A 26,566-nucleotide genomic window follows, 5' to 3' on the forward strand; every position below is an offset into this window, starting at 1 on the left:
TGAAGGTTGAGAAGTTACTCTGTGTTGCTTTAAAATTATTTCTTCTGGTCTATTACATCAGATCAAATCAAATACATAGTTTGGAGTTCTTGTAAAACAAAGTTGCAGCCCTACACTTAATTAATCTTTTTTTTTCTTCCTAAGCCCTCAGTGTTGTTTAAATAATATGGAAAAACATCAATCAATGGTTCTCTGATTTGTCATCCCATTCTGCAACTTCAAAGTTAGCATTCAAGATGCAAAAATGCATTTGATGACACGATGCAAAGTTATGACTTTTTTTTTTTTATAGTAACCACCCCTGATCCTTCCATAAATCTTGTTCTGGTATTCATCATCTTCCTCAGGTTTACATTTTCACCTAGCTGTCCTGAAGAGGATAGGGACAGAGAGGGGGGAAAAAAAGAAAAACTAATTCACATCCATACTCTGGGTGGTGTTACACCCCCCGGGCTTTACTGAGATCCTGCCAATCTAAATTTAGCACCGAACCGTGGGATTTGTCCTCGATTTTAACTCTTGAATGTAGGTTGAGTCTAATAGATTCGAGAGCAGAGAGGCAAAGAAATCAGAAGGTGAGGCACAGGACTCGTTCCAAGCAAGATCAGGAAGATAACTTTTCGGGACTATTGTCCGGTGAGGAAAAAAGTAGAGTTTAATTTTTCAACAGAGTCAAATCCCCATATTATCTACTCAAATGGAATAAAAATATATTGCTGGTGATGGAATGAAGAGTGTGTTATGTGGTTATATGGTTGTCTTAAGATGGGTTGTTAGGCAGATCAAAGAAATTGTCTCCACAGAATGATTCAGGGTTCCTGCTGGTTCCTTAAGAAGCTGCTGCAGGCTCTTTTATTATTGGAAGCTATGATATTGTACACTTTAGGTTTACAGCTTTAGGTATTTGCATAAACTTTACATTGTACCATGCCACTCACTTAGTCTTTTTGCGGATCTCTTCCACCAGCTGCTTAATGTGATCCTCCATGAACTCGATTTTCTCCTGCTTTCTTGCCAAGGCTTTTTGCAGACGGACTATTCGATCTACGAGCACCGCCTTGTCGACCTCTGGGAAGCTGTCCACGACCATCACAGAAGGACCGGACTGGCTCTCTGGTGAACGCTCCTCAACGCTGCTGCTTCCACCATGGCGTGCATTTAAGGAACCTGAGGGACCGCAGGAGATAAAGACTCGGATCATCGCAGAATATTATGTATTTTAGTGGCTTGATTATGCAACGACTTTAAATATGTTAGTAACAGCATAATGGAGAATAAATATATTTGGATCTTTTTTGTGTTTTTGTCAGAAAGTAAAACATAGGGGATACACTGGAAAGAGATGAAATTATCATGGCAAAGGCAATTTATTTTAATAAATCAGTTTAAAAGAGTGAAACTGTTACAGCCCATTAGGTATATATTATGTGTATTGGAGTGACTGCCCCTTTTTGCAGGTTATGGTGCAGGGGACCAGAACACAGTATGTAGAGCTTCATCTCTTTCCGGCTTTTGCACCGAGATGGATGTGGCGTGCCGCTCTGCTGCTGGGCCTCATCCCTATTATATGACTTTGTCTGTATTTCAGCATAAAATCATTTACACACACTCTGAATGGCTGGTACAAGCACTTGCATTCTATTTTAGTTTATACTATTGCAGGTTTTAGTTCAACAAACGTTATTTTTTGCACCTTTACCTACCATTTGCTATCACACTGAGCCACTCATTCTGATATAAAGTTGATGATAACCAGGCATTTTGTTTCCCAGAATGAAGCTGGAGCTAAAGCTGTGGCAGCCTTCAGATTTCATGTTAGGAAGATAAATGCAAGTATTGCTGGCATGGGTCAAAACAATGTAAAGGTTTGCTGATTGCTAAAGTTTTTTTCAGGCTCAAAAAGGACTAAGTAAACACTATCAGGATGAATGCTTGATGTTTTATTTGAAGGTTAACATATGTTGTTTTTTTCTTTACAGAGATAGTACATCACCAGGCCGTATTAAGTCACTTCTGAACCAGAAACTATGTGAGAGAGAAAAAATTGACTTGGCTTCAAGTTGTTTCAGTTTTAGTGGGAATTTTCTAATTGAGTTCTCTTTTTTTCTGATTTCTAAAGTTGGCACAGTCATCTGCGAAGTCCTTTACTGGCCAGAATATAGGACGACCTCTCTTTACAGGACCAGTTTTCAGGAACAAAACAAAAAGACCAAAACGAACAAGAAAAAAAAGACTATTTTAAGAAACCATTTTATACTGAAGTACTAAAACTTTCATTGATATTAATATTACATTGAAAGATTTATGGAATTAAACTATAAAAAAAAAAAAAAAAAAAAAAAACAGAACACAGTAATGACACATTTAATTGAAATCTTGCAATACTTCAACTTAAATGCAAGTTGAACTTTGGTACAGGAATGTCTCAAAAACCTGCATGATGCTTTTACTGACAGACGCGCTCTGCCTCGCTGTCACTCCGTCTCTCACCCTGCAACTCTGCAATTTTTCGATAAGCTTTTCTTTTGCTGTTCGCATATTTCAGACGGTATGTTGGAACGTGCAATCTTCTGACAGTTCACTGTTTAACTCCTTACTTCTTTGCTGCCTGACAGTTTTTTGATGCCTCCGGTGCCTTGGTAACCATTATTTTAAAATTGGTGTCATAACTCCGCCTCAAATAACTGAAAATTTGTGTGACTTTTGATCCACTCCGTCTTTGGCAGCGACTTTCTATCTGTAGCATCCCTCTGACTTCTTCTCTGTTGCCATAGAAAGATGACCCCAGCCACAGTGGGGACACTGGCTTTACAAAAACACAGCGCCCTCTGCTGTTGCGTTCATGTAGCGACCACAGACAACTGTCAGCCTTTATAATTGGTTAGACTCTGATTATAAGACGATCCCACATTTTTACATTGCTTTTAATGAAAAAAAAACTTGTCTTATATTCGGGCCAATACGATAATCTTACAGAACTTCTGCTGACGAGCTTTATGGAGTTGCTAATTTATATCACTAGAACTAAGCAACTGTCTACACTACCCAAAATACCAACACCTGGTTTAATCCCATGGCTATTGGTCAACAGACATTTTGAAGAAGCGAGCCCAGTACCATCTGTAACAACCACCATTTCTCTGGTCTGAGTACAATTACAATTTCTGCCAAATCTAATGTCATGTCTCATTGTAATTTATCACATAAACCTTATAAAATGTTATTTAAGCTGTTTGTTCCAAGTGCTCTCTTCTCCACTGCAAAAAAGATTTAGAAATTAGCAAAAATATCTTAAACTAAATGTATTTACCCTTAATTTGAGTAGGTAAGATGATTTACCATTGGAATGAGTATGTTTACTCTTAAAATAAGATAATTAGATAATATGCATTTGAAATAAGACAAGACAATTGTTTTTTCTTATTTTAAATGTAAATTGTCTTGTTCCATTGGCAAAGTGTCTCACTTACCTGCTCAATTCAAGAAAAAAATGCACTTATTGTAAGAAAAAAATTATTTATTTGGATTAACATTTTTTGCAGTGTCAGGAAAGAATCGGGGAGAGAAAGTTTAAAGATGTAAACAGAGCTTCTTTTACAAACTGAATTGCTGAAATACATTCATTTTTTTCTGATATTCTAATATAATAGGGAACCCTGATGAATTGCTACCATCATATCTAACAGAAATGATTGAATAAAGAAGTTTAGACTTAGAAGATTATTTGAAATATTAAATACTAACCAAATCTCAGAGCAGTACCTGATGAACTGGAGCGACTGCCCATACTGCTGGCATCTCGATCACATCCTCCATTCTCAACCTGCTCCAGCCTTTTACGGGCTGCAGAGGAAACAAAGCAAAACATATCAAAAATAAAACAAAAACAACAAAGCTGTGCGTAACTCAAATGCTGAAACCATGTTTTTTAGTCCGATTCCTTCTGCATGTAAAAACCAAACATACTTTTGTCTCTAAATTCTCAAGTGTGATTCTATATGTGCACACATGAAGAACAATCTGATTATAACACAATCATGTCTGAATCACTGATGGAAAATTGTTTTTTGAGCCCTTTCAAAGAGCCAGAAGAAGCAAGTATCTAACCTTGCGTTAGTTGTTTGGTGAGGTCCTTGATGTTAGCTGCTTGTTTCCGTTTCTGCGTCACCAGCTCGTCCCTTAGCTCCTCCACTCTGGTCTTCAGTTGGGCGACCTCTGCCTGCAGAGCCGCCCGTTCTCCCTGCAGACCCTGCACCTCCTGGTGTCTCATCACTTCTTCCTGTTTCAGCTTCCGTGACTGCAGATTTATTGAGGCAGAGGTTGTTAATATATTAGAGGACAAATACTATGTGACTGTATCTCAGTTTGCACTCAGAGTATCCTGACCTTGTCGTCCAGAAGCCTGCTGGTCTCTTCCAGCTTTGCTTGGAGCTCCATGAAGCTGCTGCTGACCTGATCCAGCTGAGACTGAAGCGCGTTACTCTCTGACTGCAGTTGGGCATTCTTGCTGCTCAGCTTCTCTGTGAAGCCCAGCAGCTCAGCTTCACGCTCCCTGCTGCCTTGAACATCCCTCTGGAGGTCGACCATCTGATTGGTTAGGCTTTCCACTTCCCCTTGCAGAGAGCTGATCTCCTGTTTGTCCCTGTATAACGCAAAAAACAGGAGACATAATGAATTCAGATCTCAATTAAGCAGGGGATTGAATGTTAATTTGTTAAATAAAAACTGGAAAAAAAACTTGCAAGTGACAGAAATAAAGAAATGTTTACCAAAGAACTGTATACATATCTTTTTAAATACAGACAAAACCCCGAACTTTTATAGAAAATAAAACAGCTTCATTTCCCTGAATCGACATGTGATCATTTGTGAAAGGTAACTTTAAATGCTATTTTAGCATTCAGTCTTTTTTGTTATGAGTTCATAGATGTTGTGCATCTCATGTTGGCAATAATTCTATATTATAAATAGAAAAGAAAAAAAATAAAACTAAAATTGCCTAAAAATATGGGAAGACTTTTCTACATTTAGCTCCATCAGATCTTCTGTTGGATTTAGTTCCAACTCTGGATGCATCTCTAGAATCACTGCATCCGGTTTAGCTAATTATGGGCCTGTAAATTTCATCCACCTCATTCAAAATAACTAAAGCTCTTAAATCGAGACCCTACAGTATGTTGTTGCTCTGATCATAGTGGCTTTTTAAAGATAAAGGAGTTCAAACATTTACTTTTGCATTATAAGAGTTTTTGGGGAAATATTAGCCAGATCTGAGTCTACTTTAGAAATAAAGGATCCTGTTAAGCCAAACTGCCTACCAACCACTTTAGGGACACAATCAAGTGTTGCAGCTCTTTCTGTCATACTTTTAGCCTTTCAGCAGCCTTCCTCACCAGTTTCTATCGAAAGCTTTAATCATTTTGAAAGAACAGCTGATTCCTGCACACAAATAGGCAAATGTCAGGAAGTCCTCATGAGACAATGAAGCCTTATTACAGGTTAATCAGATCACCACTATCATGGTGGATGTGAACTCAATAAGGCTAAATGATGTAATTAAGTAAAAGGTCCTTAATAAGGTGTTAATTTAAGGGTGCGCACAATGGTGTGTTAAATCGGTTCTGCTAATCCTTAAGGGGTCTGAGTGTAAAAACAGAAAGACTATAGCTACATTTATCATTATCTTTAGAATTATTGTTGTTTATTGAAATATTCTTAAAATACTGGTTCAAACATAAACATCCAAATTATTTTAGAATAGAATAGAATAGAAAATCCCTGTATTGTCCCGCAATGGGGAAATCCTGGTGTTTACAGCAGCAAAAAGATTATAGAAAACTAGAATAGAAAATCCCTATATTGGGGTAAGGGAGAATTATAATAATACACAGAATAAATATGTGCAATTGTAAAAAAAAATTGTCACATACATGTTAACCTTAGGAAAATGTATAAGAATAATATTATAGTGAGGAGTTAAAATAAACAACAAAATACTGTACTTCAAAGTATTTTATCAATACAATACAGATATGGACATTTTGACAGTAATGGATATTTTAAAACAGCAGCAACATCAGAGATGTGCAAAATGACAGCGGAATGTTGTTTAATTGAATAAGATAGAAATTGTGCAAAATCAGTATGAATGTCGATGGGAACACTGGGAGGAAGGATCTGTGATAACGCTCTCTGGTGCATTTAGGGTGCAGCAGTTTGTCACTGAAGGAGCTCTCCAGTTCTGCAACAGCTTCATGCATTGGGTAGGAGATATTATCCAACAGAGATGTTCATTTAGTTAAGATCCTTTTGTCTGTGATCACAGAGCTGGCCTTCTTGGTCAGCTTATCCAGCAGCTTTCTCTCAGCTACAGATAAGCCACTGCTCTAACAGACAGCTCCATAGAAGAGTCATTGAAGGTCTTTAGGAGCGCCCCCTGCACTCCAAAAGAACTGTCTCCTCAGAAGGAAGAGTCTGTTCTGATCTTTTTTATAAAGATCCTCAGTATTGTGAGTCCAGTCACAATATGTGACATGTGAGTCAGTAACAATATTGATCCTGCAATCTACTAGCATTTTCAACAGCAATCAAATTGATCACAACAAAAGGAGTTTCATTTTGGGAGAAATCAAATCCAAATAACACGAAGCATTCACACTGAAACAATTGGTAAATTACTTTCCAGCAGTTATCGCCTTAAGGTGTTAAGGCACATAGTACCTCACTCTGGTTGATATAAATTATTGCATCAGTGTGTGGCGTTCTACAGTGTGCTTCAACATTAGTAAGAAAAAGTGTAGAGCTCTACCGTTCAAGCTGGTCCTGAAGTGCGGTGACCTCCTCCAGTTTTTCCCTCTGGCGGCCGATCTCAGCTTTCTGCCGGTTTATGATCTCCCTGTATTTGGTCAGCTCATCCTCCCACCGCGGCCGCTCGTCCTCCAGACACTTTAACTAAAGAGCCAGACACCCTTGTTAAATAAACGACTCGCTAACGAATGCAGCACGGGCAATAATCTGGACGACAAACCTTGGTGCGTAGTGTTTCCAGCTCATCTATGCTCTCTTTGTAACTCTTCTTCAACTCCTCCAGTTGTTTAGCCTTTGCTCGGTGCATCTGGAACATACATTTTTTTTAAATACATATATGCTCTGCCTTAAAAAAAATCCACTTTATTCAGAAAAACATTTCAGCAAATTTTTTTTAACACAGTGTTTTTATACAACAAATGCATTTCTTTGAAAGCCTCCTGTTTCCTGTGTTTATGAATTCATTAGGATGAATCAACGACTTGTTTTTAATGTTTTGCCTCATGTTTTTATCAAAGCCATTATTGCCGTTGCCGCTAGTCAACTTTTCCAAGAAGTCATTAGAAACCTCTGGTATCCACGACGACGCAGCAGTAACGGAGGTGGTGGTAAACTCTGTTTCGTCTATTCATCCTGTCGCATCCAATTTAAATGTAATTTCCCTACCAGTAATGGAGACAGTTCTGCTTGCATAATGAATGATATGGGTGGCATCATCATATGTGTATAAGGTACGTAATATTAAATAAAAGCTTAGGCTGTGGTCAGCCAAGTTCATGCGATGATTTAACATCTGAAGGCAGCTTTGGTTCAAAACTTTACGATCAAAAAATGAATCTCATCAATTAAACATAAAAAATAAAAAGATTAACTCTTATTTATTAACCACAAACATGGAAAATTCAAATGTAGATGTTTCAGCTAAGCTGTTGGCAGCCTGTAAAAAATGATGCAGACCCTGAAATAAATCTAACTGGGTGAGGTCTTCTGGGTTGTTTTTGAAACGCAGGGCTTAATATTGATTATTTCTAGGCCGTTTATTTTTAAAGTCTGATTCCCATTAGAGTGTGGCACTGAGAAAAACAGGCCACAGTGTTTGGACCGAGTCCATTCATTTGGCTGTGTTCAGAGGCGAACTCCTCGCTTCTCTGAAAGCTGAGGAAAAGAGCTGGGAAACAGACGTTTCATACAAATCATTCAGAAAATGGAAAAACCTAAAACATGAATAATTTTTAAAGGACAGTCCCACGCAAAGAAATCCATTTCCTTTTCATTTACAAAAGGATTCAGACCGCCTGACATAATTATTTTTGAATCAAAGGAAAAGCATATGCGGTTTAAAAAAATTATCACAACTTAAAAAAAAAAAAGAAAAGTGTTTGATCATTGATATATATCTTCTTTTAGAATTGAGTATAACCGATAAAACGACAAATAATTAGCAAATAAAGTAAATAAGTGGGCAATTAAATCACTGAAAGACATTAAGAGTTTCAGGAGCGGATATTCGTTTCAGCTTGGGAGCCATTATTAAGAAAAAATAATTTTCTAAAGGATGTGAATGATGCGTTAAGCTGAGGCAGGCCTTTAAGTTTTTTGCCTTATAGATTAACTATAAATTCAGTCTCGATTTTAAATCAAACAAGAGTCAGTGAAGAGAAACAAGAATAGAAGAGATATATTCATGCATTTTCAATCACATCAGAAGTCAAGCTGCAGCGTTCTGGAAAAATAGGAGATCAGACGTTTAATTTAGTTAAAAAGATAAAAATTATTCCATTTTAGATAAAAGTGTCAGTTAAAAAAAGGATTATTATTGTACAGCTGAACATATCTGCTACTGAAAGTAGAAATATGATTCAAGTCTCAGAATAAATGCAAAAATGGATGAAAATCAAATAAGGAATATCTGACAGAAAACGACAAAGAGGATTTTATGAGACCAGGGTTAAAGTTCATCTTCTAGCTACTGTGCTGTGGCTTAGATCCCAGCCTGCTGGTGTGTTAGCTTGACTCACCCTGAGTCTAAACCTAAATCAAACTGTGGCAAAATTGAGTTTGAGCCATTTTATATGAAACATGGAGTACAACATGCAGAAACATGCCCATCACTTTAAACTGTAACCACTTTGGAAGGTGGCTCACACTTTTCAGATTAGTATTTGTAAAATTGCAACAACAAAAAAAAAACAATCACAAAATCTCCCATTAAAAGTCACTTGGTATTAATACTTGTGCAAGGCTTTGTAAAAAGGAAAATATCTATTCTATATCATGTATTAAGTCGCATTTAATTAACAAAAGGTGAGGCTGCAACTTCTATTGACAGCCTATTATTTCTGGAGCCGGGTAAATTAGCTGGAACTAATTATATTTAAATGTATTGGAGCTGAGAAGCTGTTTATGTACCATCTTTTTGTGTTTGTCCAACCCCCCCCCCCCCCCCCCCACCTATGCTTTTTGTCTCTGTCCCTCCCTCATGTTCTTAGGCTAATTTCACTTCAGGTCAAAATGTAAATATTTGTCATTCAATTCTGGAAATAAAGGAAGAAAGCAGACGTACGGAAAGAGATGAGTAAAGGAAGAGAGGTTTTGGTATGTACAAAAACTGCTGTAAGTGTAGAAAACATTAATCACCTCTAATTGGTCTGTTTGCTCCTGCTTGTGTTTCTCCAACTCGCCTTTGGTCTCCCTCAGTTTAGCGTCCAGCTCGTTGGAACGAAGCTCTTCCGATTCCTCAAGAAGAAACAAATCAAAATATTAGATAAAGGTGTAAAAAACAAGTTAATAGATTGTTAAAAACATCTTGTGATATAAAAAAAAACCTTTGTCTGGCGTGTTATGATGTAAAATACTGCAATAGTCAGAAACAGATCAGAATGGTTTCCATATTAGACTGAAATCTATCATGGCTCTTTACTGCCCCCATGAGGTATAAACCAAAAACAATCTTCCATGATTTACGGTAAGGTTTGCTTTAACAGAAGCACCTTTACCTCCCGTTGACCAGTAACTATTCAATAATTTTATACATTTAAAACATTTTTTTAGGCATCTTTCATTATGATCAACCTTCAGTACAAAAAAATAAACCCACCTGATACGTTCGAATCATGTCCTGGCAATTCTTTCGGATCTGTTCCGTCTCCTCTTTGGCCTGAGCCAGCTTTGATGTGGTTTCTCTCAGTTTGTCTTTTGTTTCCTGGAGACAAATAAACATGGAAATGCTTTTTAAAGAGTTTTTTTATGTAAAAAAAAAAAAAAAAAAAAAAAAACAGCAAAGATTTTAACAACACACTCCATTAATTTGCTTTGGTATTTTGTAGGATGCTGCACAAGTCCCCCCACCCCAACAGGCAGATCTGTGTGGCCTTCAGCAGCTCCTGACCTTTTGCACTTTCTTCTGTTTACTGCTGTTTATTCGCCTTGAGGCAGCAAAGAATAACTTATTTTGTAAGAGGTGGTTTGTTTTTCCATCCTTTTTTTTGTAACATCTTTAATGATGACAATTTCCTTTTAGGTTAATTAAAGTGCAATTCCTATTTCACTGCAGCCCACATTCAATTATGTTATTTCACAGACTGTCATCAGAGGAGGTGATCATTTATATGCTGACGTAGATCATCAACAACTACTCACATGTTTTTTTATAAACGCACAGAGCTACATGTTGGACACGCAGAACAGTTTGTCATTTCAATAAAATTAAAACCTTGAATACTACGAGAGCTTGAAATCAGCTTTAGAAGGGCATCTAAAAACAGGAGTAAAAGTGAGTAAAAAATGTTTTCATATTGTGTGTTTTGAAAAGGAGTTCCTTTTTGTGGTATAGGAGCAAATTGAAATGATGCAGAAAAATTAGCAGAAGGAAAAACGTTATCACACCATCAATAAAATAGTATGCATTCCTATGATAATGTAACTATACCACTGATTTTAAGTCCACTACTTTGCTATTTATCTCTCCATTCTACTATAGAAAGAAAAAAGGTATTACATGTGTGCTAAGGCAAGAGGTGGGAAAGTAAGCATGTCTAATTTGGTTGCATTACATGACTAAGGGCATAGTTTTGGCTCTAACTCCTGGGCCCGTTTTCCTAATAAGATTTAACTGAAATTTTCAAATTTTACATTTTTATTTTAGCTAGGAACCAATTAGTCATAGGAATGCAATGTTTAAAGAAAGACCAGGACTTTAATGCATTCATTTTGATTAATAATTATATAGATTTTAACAAGTTTTAAATTTTTTTTTTTAATACATACTAAAGTCCTGAGTGGAAACCTTTGTGTTCAGTTTCTTGTACACCCATAAATGTGATGCACAATCAGTATCACGAGCCTTGGTCAACTGGAAAGGTGTGTCCAAATGTCCGCCCTAATCACTGCATAAGGCACTATATAGTGGTTTACTCCATTCGAGATGAGTGTCCGAATGTCTAGTGGATTAAGAAGTAACGGACTCGTAATTTCTCACAACGCACCTTGAAAAGTAATGATCCTCCAAGGTCACTAGACGAGCAGATATATTCCGGAATGCTTTGTGAGGAGAGCTCTCCTCGCAAAGCATCATGGTTTGTTGTCACAGAGGCCAACAAATAACATAAATGGTGCAGGCACCCATAGGTGGATTAATGACCGGGCCTACCGGGCCCAGGCCCAGGGGGCCAGAGGCCCCAAGGGGCCAGGCCAACTTGGCCCCGCGGCCGCGACCCAAGCAAAACTACTTTTGCAAAAATAATAATCTTAGGCCCCAAGGGGCCAGGCCAACTTGGCCCCGCGGCCACGATCCATAGAGGGTAAGAGGGCCCCAGGGGGCCATGATCCATAGAGGGTAAGAGGCCCCAAGGGGCCAGGTCAACTTTGCCCCGCGGCCACGACCCACAGAGGGCCTGAGGTCCTAAGGGGTCAGGCCAACTTGGCCCCTCGGCCATGATCCATAGAGGGTAAGAGGCCCCAAGGGGTCAGGCCAACATGGCCCCGCGGCCATGATCCATAGACGGTCAGAGGCCCCAAGGGGCCAGGCCAACTTGGCCCCGCGGCCACGATCCATAGACGGTCAGAGGCCCCAAGGGGCCAGGCCAACTTGGCCCCGCGGCCACGATCCATAGAGGGTCAGAGGCCCCAGGGGGCCAGGTCAACTTGGCCCCGCGGCCATGATCCATAGACGGTCAGAGGCCCCAAGGGGCCAGGCCAACTTGGCCCCGCGCCCACGACCCACAGAAGGCCAGAGGCCCCAAAGGGCCAGGCCAACTTGGCCCCGCGTCCGCAAGCCACAGAAGGCCAGAGGCCCCAAGGGGCCAGGTCAACTTGGCCCCGCGGCCACGACCCACAGAGGGCCTGAGGTCCTAAGGGGTCAGGCCAACTTGGCCCCGCGGCCATGATCCATAGAGGGTAAGAGGCCCCAAGGGGTCAGGCCAACATGGCCCCGCGGCCATGATCCACAGAGGGCCAGAGGCTCTCAATCATTATTATCAAAGCTAATTCTCAAATTGGATGGATCACACAACCTCACTCACATATTCTTTATCAATTATTAAAGGTTGTTTCTAAATTTTGATCACAGAACATAATGCAAATATTCTTGATTGATTGACAAAGCTCATTCTCAAATTTTGATTACACAACCTTACTCTGACAAATTATCATTATCAAAAAGCTCTATCTCGAATTTGGATCAAAGAATCTCACTCAAGTATTCTTAGCTGTGCCCCTCCCCCATCGAGTCTTTCATAAACCGGTCTGTTCTTTTAGAATCTCCTCATTTGGTATTTTGAACTCGTGAGAGACTGCTCAAAATTTGGTTTCCTTTCCCTCAGTTCAGACTCAGAGATAATTTGAAATCATTCAACAAGAAGTTTAACGCGCGCACACACACACACACACACTTGAGTTGAGCATTACTTGGAAATTCTTATATTTTCCATTTTGCTGTTACTATCAGCATCTTCCCATTTTGTCCTTCTTTCGAAAAAGTTTACAGTCTGACATTTGTCACTGCTGTCAGTTAATAACTTTTTGGTCTTTGACCCATTTTGTCATTTTCTCGATTCGATCGTCACTGACCACTCTCTCCTGTCTGGCAGACATCGTTGCTGCCATCATAGCTAGCAAGCTGCCTGCAGATAGCAACATTTTGGTGTCCTTTGTGAAAATATTTAGATAGAAGAGAAAAGTGCACAAAGTTGTACAATTATTATCTTTTCAAAATATTTGTTTCACTGTCAGTGTGATTGACCGAGTTTGCCGCTAGATTTCGTGTCTTTTGGCCATACCTGGCTAGCGACTAAAAACATCATTTAGCGACTTTTTGGTTGTGAAGATAAGTGGTAAAAGCAGATCTGCCTGTTGGTCTTCCCACATTTTGCCATTTGGTACTTTGCACTCTTGTTGTTCACTCCAAGGCATTTGTCCCTGCCTTCAGCTAGTCACTTGGCTCTTTTGGAATATATTTCACTGTAATTGGCTCTCTCTCTCTTTCTCCTCAGTACAAATCAGTCTGTTCCCTTGCCATTTAGACATTTTCTTGATTCGATCATCACTGACCACTCTGCTCTCCTGCTGTCTATCAGACGAATCAGTTGATTCTCTGCTCTCAATTGTCTATGCTAGTAAGCTGTTATTCTCTGCTTTGGAGTGTTGATGCTGGGTTGCTAGTTTTCTAAATCACCTCACACACTTGAAGGAAGCAGCACCGATCATAAACACACAAACAAACTCACACACACACACACACACACACACACACACACACACACACACACACACACATAGTTGGTTTATCTGTTGTTATAGGCAAAGAGCCAATGTGCAAAGAAAGAAGGGAAATATGGATCATAAACGTTTAAGTGGAGGAGCTAGAAAAAAAATTCAGCAAGAAAAGAAAAAAAAGGAATCAGTTTTACTTGAGAGTGTTCCAAATATCTCCAGCTTCTTCAGTACAAAGACATCTGCTGAAAGCAATTCTATAAATGCTACTGCAAATTCAGCTAAGGTTAGCAATGCACCTGAGCTAGCATGTAGCTCCCAAGATCCTGAGACCACTACAAGTGTAGACACTGAACCAAATGCTTCTGATGCTTATGATTCAACCAATTCAGCAGTAGCCAGTTGCTCGGATGAATGTGAGGTCACTGCACCTCTGGACAGCATAGAAAATTAGCTGAATCTTTCTTCAACACCATCTACAGTGACAACTCTACCTAGTGATCCCGCTAAATGGGCTGAGACCCTCACTGAGTCAATGAAGGAAGTTCTTATTCAAAGAGGTGCAAAATCATTTCACAACCGTCACAGCCATTATCCAGCTTCTGTGAGGAACAGTGGGCTAGGAGGCAAAACCCGATGCCTAAACAATGAACATTTTACTTCACACTTGCCCAATGGACAACGAGTACAAAGAGAGTGGCTGATGTACTCTCCCTCTACTGGTAATGTTTACTGCTTTGCATGCAAACTGTTTTCCCCAAAAACGCATTCTTTTGTGACAGGCTATTGTGATTGGAAACACTCAGAAAGATTTGGTGAACATGAGCGAAGTGCTGAGCACATAACCTGCATGCAAGCAGTCTTGAACCGCGCCAAAGGTGCCACAGTTGATGCAGACCTGTTCAAACAGTTTCAGGCAGAGAGCAGCTATTGGAGGCAGGTGTTACAAAGAGTTGTTGCAGTCATTAAATTCCTTGCAGAAAGGGGCCTTGCATTTAGGGGTAAAAATGAATCGTTAGGGTCTCCTCTCAATGGGAACTACCTTGGTATTCTGGAGGTCCTGGCTGAATTTGATCCCTTTCTAAAGGATCACATCAGAAAGTTTGGGCAGATGGGTCGAGGTAATACCTCATATCTGTCCTCCACCATTTGTGAGGAATTCATTGACTTGATGGGTGCAAAAACCAAACAGGCTATAGCAGATGAACTGCAAGCAAGCAAATACTACTCTATCATTGTGGATTCAACCCCAGATTTATCTCATGTGGACCAATTGACATTCATATTCCGTTTTGTTAGCAAAGAGGGCAGTGTTGTTGAACGCTTTGTGGGTTTTGAGCCCATTACTAGCCATACAGGTGAAAGTTTGGCTAACTGTGTCATGTCTGTGTTGGAAAATCTAGGGTTAGAGCTGTCAAATTGCAGGGGGCAGGCTTATGATAATGCCAGCAACATGTCAGGGAGGTATAATGGGTTGCAGGCTCACTTAAAGAAAAGCAACCCATTAATACACTATATTCCATGTGCAGCTCACTCTTTGAATTTGGTGGGAGTCAACAGCATTGACAGATGTGGAAATGAAGTCTCTAAGTATTTTGACTTGATTCAGTCTATTTACAACTTCACAACTGCATCCACACACCGATGGGACAGGGTATTTGGCAATTCCAACATAGATCTCACACTTAAAGCTTTATCCAACACGCGTTGGAGTTGCCGTGCAGAATCTACCAAAGCACTGTGGCAGAACTACAGTAAAATAAAAGCAGCACTACAGGTTATTTCCACTGATGACACAGAGAAACGAGACACACGAACTGAAGCTGACAGTCTAGTGCGGAAGCTGGATTCACTTGAGATGGCCTTCATGGCAGGCTTTTGGGACACTGTTCTGTCCAGATTTCAGGCCACAAGTCTGCAACTTCAAAAAGCAGACATGGACCTTGGTACAGCAGTTAGATTGCTGGAATCTCTGCGCACCTTTGTTCTCTCCCAAAGAGATCTATTTGATCATTTTGAGCAGAAAGCCTTAAACATGTTGGGTGGCACCCCATCTTACAGGGCTGAACGGATGAGGAAACGTAAAAAGTTTGCTGATGAATCAGCATCCCAAGATGTTGTGCTTGAGGGAAGGCAACTGTTTCAAATAGAGACATTTATTGCCTCTATTGATCAACTGAGTTCAAGCCTTAAGCACCGTCTGGAGGCCTACAAACATCTGAACAATTTGTTCAGTGTCCTTTTCTCTTTGGATACAGAGTCCAATGCTTCAGTCCTTCACAAGGCCAAGATTCTCACTGAATCATACCCATCTGACCTCAATGAAAGTCTTGGACAGGAGCTTATACAGTTCAAATCTTTTATACAGCTCAACAACACTGATGAGGAGAGGACCCCTTCAGGACTGCTCAAAACAATAATACATTTTGGACTACAGCCTACGTTTCCTAATACATACATTGCGCTACAGATTTTTCTCACTCTACCGGTCAGTAACTGTGAGGGAGAATGCTCATTCTCTCTTTTGTCAAGAGTAAAAAATGAGCTGCGCACAAGAATGACTCAGAAAAGATTAAATGCGTTATCTCTAATGGCAATTGAGAGTGAGCTGACAAGAGAGTTGGACTTCAATGATGTGGTGGATGATTTTGCAAAATTGAAAGCACGAAAGAAACCCCTTGCTTAAAGGTGCACTGTGTAAGATTTTTAGGTTATTTCCAGAATTCACCCATTCACTAATGTTAGGCTACCTGTTTTCATGAATACTTACCACCACCATAAAATTCTAAGTATCCATTATGACTTGGAGAATTGCACTTTCGCCATTTCTGGGAAGTGTCACCTGGATTGTGAAGATAGGATTGACTTTAGGCAGAAGCTTGGTGCTTTCTCTGGCAAACTGAACCTCAAGCTTCATTCTCTGCAGCTTTGCATTCTTGTGCAGACTTTCATCCACAAGGAACTTTTCAACTTCCCCACTATCGTGAAGGGGCCATCAAAAGATTTCAGTGTGTCCAGCATGTCTAGTCTCTTACTCTCCTTTCTTTGAGCCATCTCTTGTTTCTCATCTGCCCTACTCTCGAATTTTGCCTTCATGAATTTACTCCAGTTGAGTTCAACCTCCCTTTTTGCTTGTGCTGCTGCCTTGAAACCTCTGAAGCTCCTGGCACTTCTGTAAAATTATTGACCTATTGACTGCGTTCAGTGTGCCCAACTTCTTCAGTTTGTAGCCCACCTTGCCACATTGTCTCTCCATCCCAATGTTGTGCACAGGGGTGCCATCAATGTTACTAGCCTGTTCACTGACAGGGTCCATTGGGAAGGTCTCCTCATCCATCCTCTGCCTGGCCAGGACAGTCTTCAGATGGGGCAGCATGAGATCTGTCAGCTGCTTCACTTCATCCAAGTATTCGGCAGCCACGTCTGACACTGAGTTCAGGACATGTCCAGTGCCTGTCCAGCCACTATAGCATTCTTGGAAATGGGCTATCTTGACCTTCATGCAGCCCTTGTACCATGAACTGGCCTACACCTTTCTTTGTGGTGCTCTCCGATGCATGTTATCATTTTACCTTTCTCCTTCTCCTCAAGCTTAACCACAAATAGATACAGACTTTGAGCCTCAATTTGCTGCACAGCTGCCGTTATGCCAAAGTGTTTTCCTAAGATATTATTTTATTTTTAATGATAGAAGGGAGGAAAAGGGGGCAAAAATCATGTCCGATTTAGTTTTTTGGGTGGGGTGGGAGGTTTATTTCATGATAGCTACCAACTTCCAATACATAATATCTCTCAAATGACCCAATGCACCATCATTGAAGTGGGAATAATCATTTTCCAAAATGTTTATTTTTAGGCCATTTATCCCCTCCCCCTGTGTCTGTGTGAAACCTGTGCTTGTCAGTGTCTGTGTGGTATACCTAATAGTGTGTGTGTAGTATGTGCACTCTTCTGTACAGGACAGTGTGCATGTCTGTTCACAGTATACAGTATTTCTTGCATAGTGGGTGCGTGTGTGTGTGCGCCCGCACGCGCGGGGGGTTGAGGGGCCAAGACCATGTCAGGCCCAGGGGGCCAAAATTTCTTAATCCGCCCCTGCAGGCACCGTGCAGGGAGGAGGAGTTACACGACCATCTGGGAGCGAAAAGTAATGATCATCTGTCCAAACTGTAAGTTAATAGAGTTCACTATTAAGTCCACCTTACAGTCCCCACTCCATATAGTGATTGAGGGATTTAGGAGTTAGGAGGGATGTTTGGACACAAAATCTCCAAGCTTAAAATCCCTTCTCTGTAAAACTCATGTGACAGCACCACAGATGTTAGTGACGCTAATGTCAGCTTTCATATCCGTTGTAGAGATTCTTCAACCAGCCCACATTGGTCCAGATAACGAGCTTCAGGGCCAACATGGCCGTTTCCTTAATTCACAAGAACGCGAGAACAGACTCGTGTCCTTGCCAAGCACGTTCTTGACAAAAACACAGAAAAGTATGGACTCGGGGAGAATGGGAACACATAGCATGTGGAGTGGCGGCCTAGTGGTTAGGGCATAGGGGTTGGAATCCTGAGGTTGTGAGTTTGAAACCCACTCCAACAGACTGACACTCTGGTTCTCTGAGCAAGACCCTTAACCCCTTATTGCTCCCCGGGTGCCCCACAATGGGGATGGGTTAAATGCAGGGAGTTCATTTCGTTACTCTTTACTTGTGTAATAACAATAAAAAAAAAACTGGGAAAAAAACCCAAATCTGAGTCTATTGGCACAGAAGTGTAGTTGTGATGTCACCACACGCTTGACTCGTCACATAAACACATATCAAATAAACATTTTGCTAAATAAAGCATAAAACAAAAAAACAAAAACAACAAAAAATCGCCATCAGAGCCAGCAGTACTTCAGAGACGGCTATGCCGTGAGAGGGCTGCTGCAGTCTGCTAGGATTAGACCTGGCTGTGTCCTTGCCGCGGTCCTCTCAACATCGGAACTTTTTTAAATTACGCACTAAATCAATAAATGGGCCATATAGTGACGCTTAAAAGTATAATGTTCTCGCCTTTTATTGAACAACGGCAACAGAAAAGAGAACTTTTAACTTAATACTCTGAGCTCTGTGAGCGCTTCAATGGAAGCTGCTGCCGTGCTGCATGCTGTGACAGCTGTCAATCTCACGAACAACAAGTCTGCTCTGATGCATGCTGGGTAAAGAGGGAGTGACGAGAACAACATCTGGAACATCTGAAAGAGCACTATTGTCATAGCTCTGCTATCAGTTATAGAAAAGGAACTTTAACTTTTGTGTACAGCTCCAGAAAATATCAATGCTTTCTTAAAAAAACAAACAGATAACTATGGGTGAATACCCTAAATAATAGATAAAAACAAAAAAGAGAAATTTGAACATTGTGTTGATGTGCTCATGTATTTTTTTCAATAATTTAAGAGCAAAGGGGGGTTTTGCATTGAAAGGGTTGTTTATTAATTTGTCGATATACGCCTTTCAATAGAAACGTGATGAAATAATGAAAGACAATGTAATTAACTTGATTACCAATTTCAATCATTCACACCAGACTTCTAAGATTGGGGCTGAGACTTTACCTTATGAGCATCTGCTTCACTCTTTAGTTTGTTCTGAGCCCATTTGACTTTGATTAGATGAGAGTTGATCTCCTCTTTTAACTTTTCCACCTCCCGTGTCAGTCGGCCAACCTCACCTTCCTGTAAACAAAGGGGTTAGAAGCGTAATAAGTCACCAACAATAGGAGAAAATAGAGTCACATAATAAGTGCTAATTGAGATTACAAATGGCTGCTTTCAATTTAATACCATGTTAAACTGATGTGGCTTAAGACAGAATTTAAATGCAAGCTTAGTCTTGCATTTAGACTGCAGCGGTCATAACAAATAAATATGCTATTCAATAAATATGACCAAAATAAATCGAATATCGTTTTTAAGGTTAAGGAGCATATAATGATCCAGTAACAGCAAAATCCATAATATATGTAGTTAAACACAACACTTATAGGACATTTCTAAGGAAAAATAACTATTTGCATTCTATAAATGGAGAGAAATTCAAATCTTATGGACCTTTGCGTCATAAAGCTGTTGCAGCCGTCCCTTCTCCTGAGCCAGCTGATTTCCCCTCAGGGCTTGGCGGTCCACCTCCTTCAGGGCTTCCCTCAGCCTCTTCTCCAAACTCTCCTTATCCCTCCTCAGGTCCAGGGCCTCCTTCTCTCCTCGCACGTACTTCATCACCATGGCCTCCTTCTCCTGCCGCGCCTCATCACACTTCTTGTTCACCTTTGTTGGACGACAGTCATATTCATTTCAAAGCATCATTCAGAGCTGCAATTCAATAAATGAGCTAATGGTCTTCCAGTCTATTCTATTTACTAAACTATAAATGTATACAGCCAAAGAGGTATATTTTAAGAATGTATTCTATTTAGCTTGCAGCCAAAAAAAAAAGAAAAAGCTATACTCTACAATACCATGGAGAAGACCGCTGACACCACAGCACTGATACCTTCAACAATCGGTTTAAGCAACAAAGTGACCCTGGTAGGGCAGCTGGCTGCTATATCCAAGAGCATTAACAGAAAGTTGAGTGGAAGGTAAAAGTGTGGCAGGAACAGGAGCACAACCAACAGGGATCGGAGAATTTATGAAGCAAAAAGCTTTCAAAACCGGTGAGCCACAGCGATAAGTTCTTCTTAATGGACTTACTAGACCGATAAATGTCATATTCCCTGTTTTAAGCCGCTCCTGAACCAAATAGGAGGTCAGAAGTGTTTTGCCTGGACAAAGGAGAGACAATTACAGCTCGGCTTTCACCAAACCCAACATTAGGCAGTAGTGCAAAATTTCACTAGGAAAATTAAATTAAAAAATATATATTTTAATAAAATATGTGAATACCTTTTTTGAGGGAAACATGATATGGCTGTAGATCATAAAAATAATAATAATGATAGTAATTTGGAATAAAAATAAAAAATAAAAAAAACTTTTGGGTTAACTTTCTGATAAATTAGCCTCTTAATATCCACCTCATTTTGGGAAATTCTCACCCATTTTGCGCACCCAAATGGAAAAGCAAATAACTTAGGAACTGTAAGCCCAAATTACATGTGTGATACATTATTTGAAAGCTAACACCTTCTAGTTTCTGAATATATACATGGAAATTGGGTGAGTAAAACACCCAAGCTGCATCAAGCTAAAGCTGCATCAGTTCAAAGAAGACTCAAAGTTGTTTTTTTAATTCTCGAAAATAAAAGGTCTTTTTTGAACATCAGTTATAAAGACATGCTTGTTTGTTGTGGCTGCTTTGTCATGGTACATTTTGACATGCTGTTATATCTGTGTTAATTGTGCTTCGGTGCTTGCTATGTACGTAAAATGAACTAGGAGGTTGAATTGTGGAGAATCTAATCTTTCCAACGATGTCTAACATGTCTATATTGGTAAACATTTTACCAATGTAATTTTCATGCATTCTTAGTTATTATTTGCAAACGCTTTAAACAACCTAGTGGGTTTTGAGAGGTTAAACCACATATGTTATAATATTGTAATTTCTTTAGATTCCCCTCATATTTACTTTTTTTGACCAAATGCTTTAGTTTTTTTTTTTTTCTAATTTCGTTTTTATCTTTTTTTTCTTTTATGTTTTACCCAATTTTATTGATGTAGTTGTGTGAATGTTATTTTTACCCATGTTTCTAGCTGTTTTATTTTATTAAATTTTTTTTTTATCTGTACTGTTTTAAGTTCTATTTATTTCTTTTCTTTTTCTGTACAGCACTTTGCTCAACTGTGGTTGTTTTTAAGTGTTTAAACAAAAAAATGGATTAGATTAGAATTGGATACTAAATATAAAAAAAAAAAAACCTATTAAAAGTCCTTATTTCTTCAGTGACAGACGCCATATTCCAACAGGAAACAACTGTTTATCAGGTATTCTGCATTCAAAAATCCATCTCTACCTCTGTGGTATCTTCATTGTAAAAGAACAGTACTTGTCACTTTGTCATCTGCCCAGTTGACTTCTAGCCAAGCACCATTGATGGAGCTTCAGCAGGATTAGACCCCAGGAATACACAAACTGACTGGACTTTTAATCGTGAGCCTTCTTTCTCTTTTACTCATTTTGATGGAGTCAAACAGAAAAATCAGAAAGAGGGTGGCGTTTCCAAGCAGGATTTATAAGTCTGCTGTGCATCCTTTACATTTTGTGGTTTGATATTTTCTGCCTTTGGTAAAATGATTGGGCTTCAGCTGCTTAGTTTTACATCCAGCAGAATGTGGAAGCAATGCATAACCTGCACAGTTTGTTTTAAATGTTATGAAAGGAGAAAGAAAACAGTCTAAGCTGAGTTGGAAACAGTTATTTCATTTTAATTTAAGAGACTTGAAAATTCTGTTATTTCTAACAGATCATCAACTTTAACATAAGTGAGAATATGACTGTGGATTGGTGAAAGCAAAGAGGGAAAAGCAGCACAATCTAACTCGTGTTGTTCACTGAAGGGTGAAATTAAAAACTGTGAAGTGTGACAGAACTGCCAGGAGAAGAGAGCCTTGCATGGCTTAAACCAGGTGAGGAAAATCAGGATGAACAATATGTCTCCAGTACTATTTCTTTAGCTAGAGGTTTAACCTGGGCCCAGAGGAAATCATCTTCCTCCTCCAAGTAAGAAACAGACACACCGAGAAGTTTTACTTTTTCTTCCCTACTCTGTTTTTAGTGTCAAAAGAGGCCACATCGACACTGAGTTTAACCCAAGCACATGCATACAAGACATTCTCATCAATGGAGTACAGATAATGTGATGCGCCATGGCAACGGGAGGAGCATCTAACAGCTCCAACCGCACCCAAAGAAAAAAGGAATGAGAAGGAAAAGTGGGTGGAGTCCCTCCAAGAATGCCTCCTATCCTTATTGGTGTTCTTATGCTCTGTGGGTGTGGCCACAAATCCAACTGTTAAAGGGTCGAATCAGTCAGGAAATTGAAGATTCACATTTCAAGATTTAGATTTTAAGATTTGGAATAGAATTCAACTTTATTGTCATTACACTGTCACAAGTATAAAGCAAAGAAATTAAGTATCTGCACTTAACCCATCTTCTTGGGGAGCAGGGGGCTGCCATTGTCTGGCGCCGGGGGAGCAGTGTGGGGTTTAGGGTCTTGCTCATGGCCCCAGAGTGGCAGCCTATGGGATGATTTGGACTAGGACTCAGAACCTCCGGGACCCGATTGCAATGCACTAAACACTAGTCCACCAATCCCTGTATATTTATCTATTGGATATAAGTTTTAGATATAAATTAAACAACTTAAACAACACATATACAATTTATGTATAGATATAGGAATTAGAAAAAGATTTAGCAAATCATGAAATATAGATATAGATTAAAGATTTCTATTTAGCTTTGAGCATCCAGTGTGAAAAAAAGCCTTAAAGTTAAAGAATGCGTGGTAACTATGTGACATTAAAATTATTTTTGATAAATTTTTATATTCTGCGTACCATAATCTTTATGTGTACAGCGACGATGTTTATTGGTGCCACTAACAAAAAAATGTAGTTTGTAACAGAACATCTTCTCAGTGTAACATCAAAATGTTCTTACATGAGTCTTATGACTCTCTGAAAATATTGAAATATAATGTCTTTAATAAAACAAAAAAAGAAAAGATGTTTCTTTGGAAAAGATAAAACATCTAATCAAGTTCTAATAACCCTCTCTGGACAGAGATATCTTCCAAAATTCTGTGCTACAACATCCACATGTTCCTTCTGAAAAGGAAACACAGTTTTCAACACTTCCCTGTGCAGATCTAAGCTAAAAAAAGTAGTAAACAATTAGGGTTACTTGTAATTTGTTGTCATAATTTTGCTCAGAGTAATGGCTTCCTAGGTTTCTAAAATGGAAAGCCAAGGTATGCTGGAATCCCCCCCCCCCCCAGTACTTACTCTGGATTTCCACTAACCCTGCTTTGTGAAATAAGGCCCAGATGTAAGAGGATTCCAGGTCCTCCATCTTTAGGCTACTAGTTCTGTACAAACATTCACAGCTGATATAACAGCAGGATTACAATATGTTCTGCAGCAAAATGATGGTTAGAAATAGCTTTTCTATAAGCAGCAATGCTTTTAGTTTTTACAAATATTTTTTTAACATTGTGTGTGCATTTGTCTTCTGCTTTGCACATTCAGAGATTAAGTCCAATCTTCTTGGCAAAGGAGAGGACTTTGTGAAAACAGTATTTGAACAGAACTGTTCTGATCTTGCCAGAGATTCTCAAATGCTTTTACCGTGACTTTGACTAGGCCTTTGTCTAAACGGATCCATTGTAGCTCACGCTGTTCCCTTCCAGCAGGTCTTTATTCTGTTGGAAGGTGAAACTCTACTATCTCCAGTGCTTTAAACGGTTTCTTTTATATTTAAATTTTTGTCTTTCTTTGAACTCTGACCAGATTTCAAGTACTTACTTGAGATAAGCATGAATTTATGAATAATCTTGAACTATGACTTGTAAATTATTTGAACAATGGATTATAGGATTAAACATTTTCTTTCATAAAGCAACGCCCTTGAAATTGCCTTGATATTATAGAGAATAGTGGGAATTAGCTCATAAAGGTCAAGGTGCACCTTTGCATAAACCATATACAAGTCAGAAATGCTAAATAAGGGTCCAGTCCAGGGACTACCAAGCTGTGAGACTGGAACATTTTCAGGGTAATTAGATCCCAGCCATACCTGTTCTATCCTGAAAGTGGTCTCTCTCTGCATCTGCTGCAAAGCAGCTTTGGCTGCTTGATCCTGATGGATCAATTTCTCTCGCGACTCCTTCAGCTCTTTCAGCAGCTCCTCCACCCTCCCCTCCAGCTGCAAAAACAGGGAGGAAGAAGAAAAGAGTAAACGGCTGTTTGATCACACCTCAGCAAACTTGCTTTTCAGGATTTAAGTAGAATGTAAGGATTGAAAGCAAATCAGTTTCACAAAGAAATGATAGTGGGGGGTTAGTTTTTTAAACCTGCAAAAATCTTTTTTTTTTTTTTTTTTTTTTGTAAAAGAGATAATTTACTTGTAGGACTGAGTTATGATTGCTTACATTTAAAAAAGAAACCTTTGATTTTTATTGTTACTAATTAAATATTTGCTAATGAAAAACAATTTTCTTACATTAACAGTTTGGAAAGCTGCAAATCATCTTTAAACTGACTAAAAAGGGTAGGAAAAAAAATCACCTAAAGCTAAAGTCTACACAAAAATTAAAACAATTTGATAAAAAAAATATTCAGTCTTTACATTAATAGGAAGAAATGTTTTAGTATTTCAAATTCTCATAAACAGGACGACCACCAGTGAGCACAAATCCATTGCATTAAAAAAAAGAATCAACTCAAATATTCTCAAATACAATGTTTTCTTGCTAGAAAGTCATGACATCATCAATTACGTGTCAAACATGGCTTGGTACCACAATTAAAATATATTGGAAAAGACTGATGGATGCAGCTGTCATGATTGATGGATGCAGCTGTCATGATTTATCTGTTGGTTTGTCTTCTGTCTTCTCTAATTTGCACAACCCTCAGAGCAAGCTATTTAGTGTTTACCTAACATGAACAGTGGCTAAGTGTGTTCATAGTTGTTGTTTCACTCATTCCCCCCCCCCAATTTTTAAAAGAAAGAAAAAAAAAAGAGGCATAGGAGTTTATGTTTCTTCATAAATAGCCAAAAAAGCAGATCTTTAAAGAGGGGGCAAAGTGATTTGTGTGTACAAACATTTTTTCTCTTCCCCAATTTGCAGATTATATTCTAATGACCAAACGGCAGAAATTCAAGATTGAGGATATGCAAATGTAAACATTTACCACATGCAAAGCAATATTCCAAATCTAAAACTCAGATGCGGTTGAAGTTTGAGACTTTTTTCTTACATTTGACAATCAACTGCAAACTGACACGCAAACAATCTTCTCCATAAAAAGCACAGACTTTTTAAAGTGTATTTCTGTCAAGATACTATTAATGACACCTACTGTACCTGCCGGATGCATTACAAGAGATAGATTGTAAAAAAAGAGGAGAAACCATTCAAGCTAATGAAGGCTAAAAGCTGCTCTGAGCAATAAAACACTTTTTAAAACAAAAAAAATATATACATATCTGTAGAATCCAAAGCTAAACTAATCATTTAATGTGTAGATATCGACTAGACACAGTAGCTAAGCTTGCAATGGCTTCCTTAGACAAACAGCGTCCATATCACTTGATTAAAGTTACATCAGGAGAAGCTGACTGTTGCATCAATCTGCCTAAACTAATCCAGCTCATCAACAAAATTATTTATTTCTTCATATATATATATATATATATATATGAGAAAGCATTGCAATGTACCATGACACATCATCTCAAAAGATGTGTCTTTATGGTTTAATATCACAAGAGCACAAACAATGGCTGTGTTGAAAGCAATATTTGCCACGTGTGTGGAGTTAACATTTGCATGGCTACATGAAATTCAGCCTGCTAGATGGTGTTTTACTGCAGCAGCACCCCACATCTGAAACAGATTATCAATAATGCTGCAAAAATGACAAATGAAAAAGCCAACGTAGAGCAGACCAACAAGCTGCAGCTGATAGGGCAGATGGATTCATTATGAAGTCATTCCACTGAGAAGACAGAAACAAACTAAATAATCTCTTGTCAAAGTTTCAATGTTTATAGTGAAAGTGTTTGGAGCTGTTCAAAATGACTCCAAATGGGGAGTTAGTCTGACTAGCTGTTTGATTTCCTAGGTTTTGTCTACAGGCAAGGAAATATTTGCTGAGAATTACTTTACAGGAAAGGAGAATACAGAATAAAATACTGACCTTTTTAATAGAGCCCATGTGCTGCTTCTCTGTCTCTGCTCTCTTTTTCAGCTCTTCCTTCATATTATCTTTTTCCGAGCAGATCCCCAGGATCAGCTCCTGATGTCTCTTGTTCTCCTCAAGCAACCTAAGCAAAAAG

The 26,566-nt window shown here is 39.1% G+C and overlaps 1 protein-coding gene across 2 annotated transcripts in view; it reads right to left on the reverse strand.

The window, feature by feature from the left end:
• Window positions 1–26,566, reverse strand: part of ccdc186 (coiled-coil domain-containing protein 186) — a 41,481-nt gene that overhangs the window by 12,487 nt on the left and 2,428 nt on the right. The window contains exons 3-14 of one of the 2 annotated variants that reach the window (XM_038280573.1): window positions 26,428–26,554; window positions 24,299–24,427; window positions 19,612–19,824; window positions 19,117–19,236; window positions 9,905–10,009; window positions 9,445–9,543; window positions 7,028–7,114; window positions 6,809–6,951; window positions 4,387–4,642; window positions 4,108–4,297; window positions 3,763–3,843; window positions 939–1,167 (exon numbers count right to left, since the gene is read on the reverse strand). In XM_038280573.1, coding sequence (XP_038136501.1) covers window positions 939–1,167; window positions 3,763–3,843; window positions 4,108–4,297; window positions 4,387–4,642; window positions 6,809–6,951; window positions 7,028–7,114; window positions 9,445–9,543; window positions 9,905–10,009; window positions 19,117–19,236; window positions 19,612–19,824; window positions 24,299–24,427; window positions 26,428–26,554 — 1,779 coding nt within the window. Of the gene's footprint in view, window positions 1–938; window positions 1,168–3,744; window positions 3,844–4,107; window positions 4,298–4,386; window positions 4,643–6,808; window positions 6,952–7,027; window positions 7,115–9,444; window positions 9,544–9,904; window positions 10,010–19,116; window positions 19,237–19,611; window positions 19,825–24,298; window positions 24,428–26,427; window positions 26,555–26,566 lie in introns of both variants that reach the window. The other variant, XM_038280572.1, reaches the window with a different exon arrangement.

Source organism: Cyprinodon tularosa, unplaced genomic scaffold, assembly GCF_016077235.1.
Source record: "Cyprinodon tularosa strain WSP-4 unplaced genomic scaffold, ASM1607723v1 ctg161, whole genome shotgun sequence".
NCBI classification, from domain to species: Eukaryota; Metazoa; Chordata; class Actinopteri; order Cyprinodontiformes; family Cyprinodontidae; genus Cyprinodon; species Cyprinodon tularosa.